At 43.2% G+C, this 2,500-nt stretch overlaps 1 protein-coding gene across 3 annotated transcripts in view; it reads right to left on the bottom strand.

Annotated features, from left to right (window-relative positions):
- The window catches only part of WDR82 (WD repeat domain 82), a 98,574-nt gene that overhangs the window by 750 nt on the left and 95,324 nt on the right, over positions 1 to 2,500 (bottom strand). For all 3 annotated transcript variants that reach the window (XM_085863507.1, XM_085863508.1, XM_085863506.1), the window contains one exon: positions 1 to 120. This exon is cut by the window's left edge and continues 750 nt beyond it. In XM_085863507.1, the coding sequence (XP_085719633.1) occupies positions 91 to 120 (30 nt within the window). In that variant the 3' untranslated portion in view covers positions 1 to 90. The remainder of the gene's footprint in view (positions 121 to 2,500) is intronic.

Raw genomic sequence — 2,500 nt, 5'->3', positions numbered from 1 at the left:
AGGAAGTCGAGCAACCATTTAACGGCAGTTTTGATTCACCCAGCAGAGAGAGAGAGAAAGAGAGAGGGAGCCAAAAACGGGCCTTTCCACTTAGTCATCAAGGGTTGGCAGCCAAAACCCCTGCAAAAACCACAAGTGCAAAAAAATAATTAGTGGTGCAAAATCAGTGCAAATGCGCAATCACAAGTGTTAACAATGGACCGACAAACCGGAAGCGAAAACAGATTCCACCGAGTGGCATGACACCGGTAAAATGTCAGGTGATGACATGGAGAGCGAGAGAGCTCGAGATAGATTCGGTGATATCATGGTTGGAGCGTTCACTCCGAGTTTGAGAGGTCGGCAGTTTGAACCTTGGCGGAGTTAAACCAAATTCTTTTACAATGGTACATGATGCCTTCTTGCTTGATGCTCAGCATTTAAATGGATGCAGCACAGAAAAACAACCATAGGTTGGCAACCATTGCACAGGTTTCATAACCCTAATGGCCTCCCTCCTGTGTGGAAAGTCCTTGTAAGGGAACTCATGAGTGGGTTGGGGTGGGGGAGAGACAGAGACTCGAGAGTGAGGGGAAAGCAATGAAACCATGTTGCAACTTTCACACGAGGGAAATGATGTTCGTGACGCAATCTGCCTTGAGGCTCAAAGTGTTTCATTAGTCAGGTGTGCACGAAGGTAATTATAAGCTCGCTTCGTGAACAGCTTGTTCAAACATTCTTTAAGAGCAACACACACACCGATATGATGTGCATGACGTCAGTCATGTCACTTCTAGGGTCAGCATGCTCCTTTCATTTAATTTATTATTCCTGACTGCAAACCTCCTAACTGGTGGTCAAGAGGGCAGACACAATGTGTTTGTGTGACAGACACTTGTGTGTGTGTATATATATATATATATATATATATATATATATATATATATATATATATGTAATATATACACACACACTAATAAGTGTGTGTGTGTGTGTGTGTGTGTGTGTGTGTGTGTGTGTGTGTGTGTGTGTGTGTGTGTGTGTGTGTGTGTGTGTGTGCGCGCGCGCCATAACTCGAAAACCATGAATCCGAGGGGGTATGAAATTTTGCATGCACACTAAGAGAAGGCCAAGGAAGTGCAAGAGTGAAAATTAGGTGTTTGGGTTAATTAAAATACCCCTTTGGAAAACAAAATTAACGGCCGTATTTAATTATATCCTTTATCCGGTGCTTTTCCACCACCTTGCTCTCTGGGGTCTTAATCTGTATCCTGGGTTACCTGCTGGGGTCTAAAGCCACCATGTTTTTGGCCTGCTCAAACATGCCTCGACTTGGAACAGGCCACATCCCAACGATAAAATATTTTTTTGTTTTTTTTTCTCACTTTCCTCTCTCATTATCGAATGCCTGTTCATCATAGCTACGAATCGCTGGGTACATTGCAATGCTAAAAAATGCCCGGAGACGCCAGCGTTCATGGCTTTATTTCATGTCGACACGTGCGATAACCTCGAGCAGCTCTTAAACTAAGCAGAATTACAAAATTTCAGCTCCAGATATGATCTTCGCAGCAGTTCCAACTCTAACTCCTAAAAAACAAAACCTATTTGTCCAATTCGACCATGGTTTGGACATTCAGACATCGCTATCGCTTGCAAACCATTTCATCGAGTGCTTGAGTGCTTAAACGGCTTGCCAAGCACCCGACAGTGGACGGCAGTACAGTTCGTGTCCCAATTTGGATGTACAGTCTGCAGTTGCGACAAGGTAGACACACATATATGGGTATAGACAAGCGAGGTACCCGTACGATAAACGGGAGGGTCTGGACAGCCACTGGATAGCCGTTTCGTGAAGGACTTGGGTCAAAAATGGTGAAACTACAAATGTCGAATCCACGAATGTCATGGGTGGAACCCCTGACATAATTTCCTCATTCTGCTTTAAACTCAAGCTCTCGATATTTTCATTCCAAACAGCAGCATTCCAACCACAAATTAATACTATACCATTAATTTAACAAAATACAATGTTACAAACACTCGTGAAGTAAATCAAGAAAAACACAATTCTGACGTTATATCCAGATCAAGAGCAGCTTCTTACGGTCCGGATCAAAACTCAAAATCATTGTTGTATTGAAGTATTTATGAAAGCTCCCACCCACCGTAGAACACCGGCTGGGACCCAAAAACGTTCCACAGAAGGTTTGGCGGGGCTAGCTCCAAAACTAAGTGAGTAGTTTGGGGTCGGTCGTACAAACACTCCCGCTTCAGTGCAGTGCTTTACAAAGGATAGATGGTTTCTCCTTATGATTTTCAAAGCAAAATACATTTGATAACATCTGATTTCTAAGCCGTTTGCCATATTACCATGTTTTCTCAATTACAGAGCAAATTTTTTTTCCACCTGTCACACGACATGTGTGTGTGTGTGTGTGTGTCTGTGTGCGTTTCATGAAGCATAGCATTCTATGCAAACTCCTCAAACCCCCTCTATCTCTCTCTCTCTCTCTCTCTC

Source organism: Eptatretus burgeri, chromosome 18 (assembly GCF_056783735.1).
Source record: "Eptatretus burgeri isolate ZD-2024b chromosome 18, Ebu_testis_v1, whole genome shotgun sequence".
Lineage (NCBI taxonomy): Eukaryota > Metazoa > Chordata > Myxini > Myxiniformes > Myxinidae > Eptatretus > Eptatretus burgeri.
Note: the sequence above shows the minus strand (reverse complement) of the source record. Positions and strands in the feature narration are given on the sequence as shown.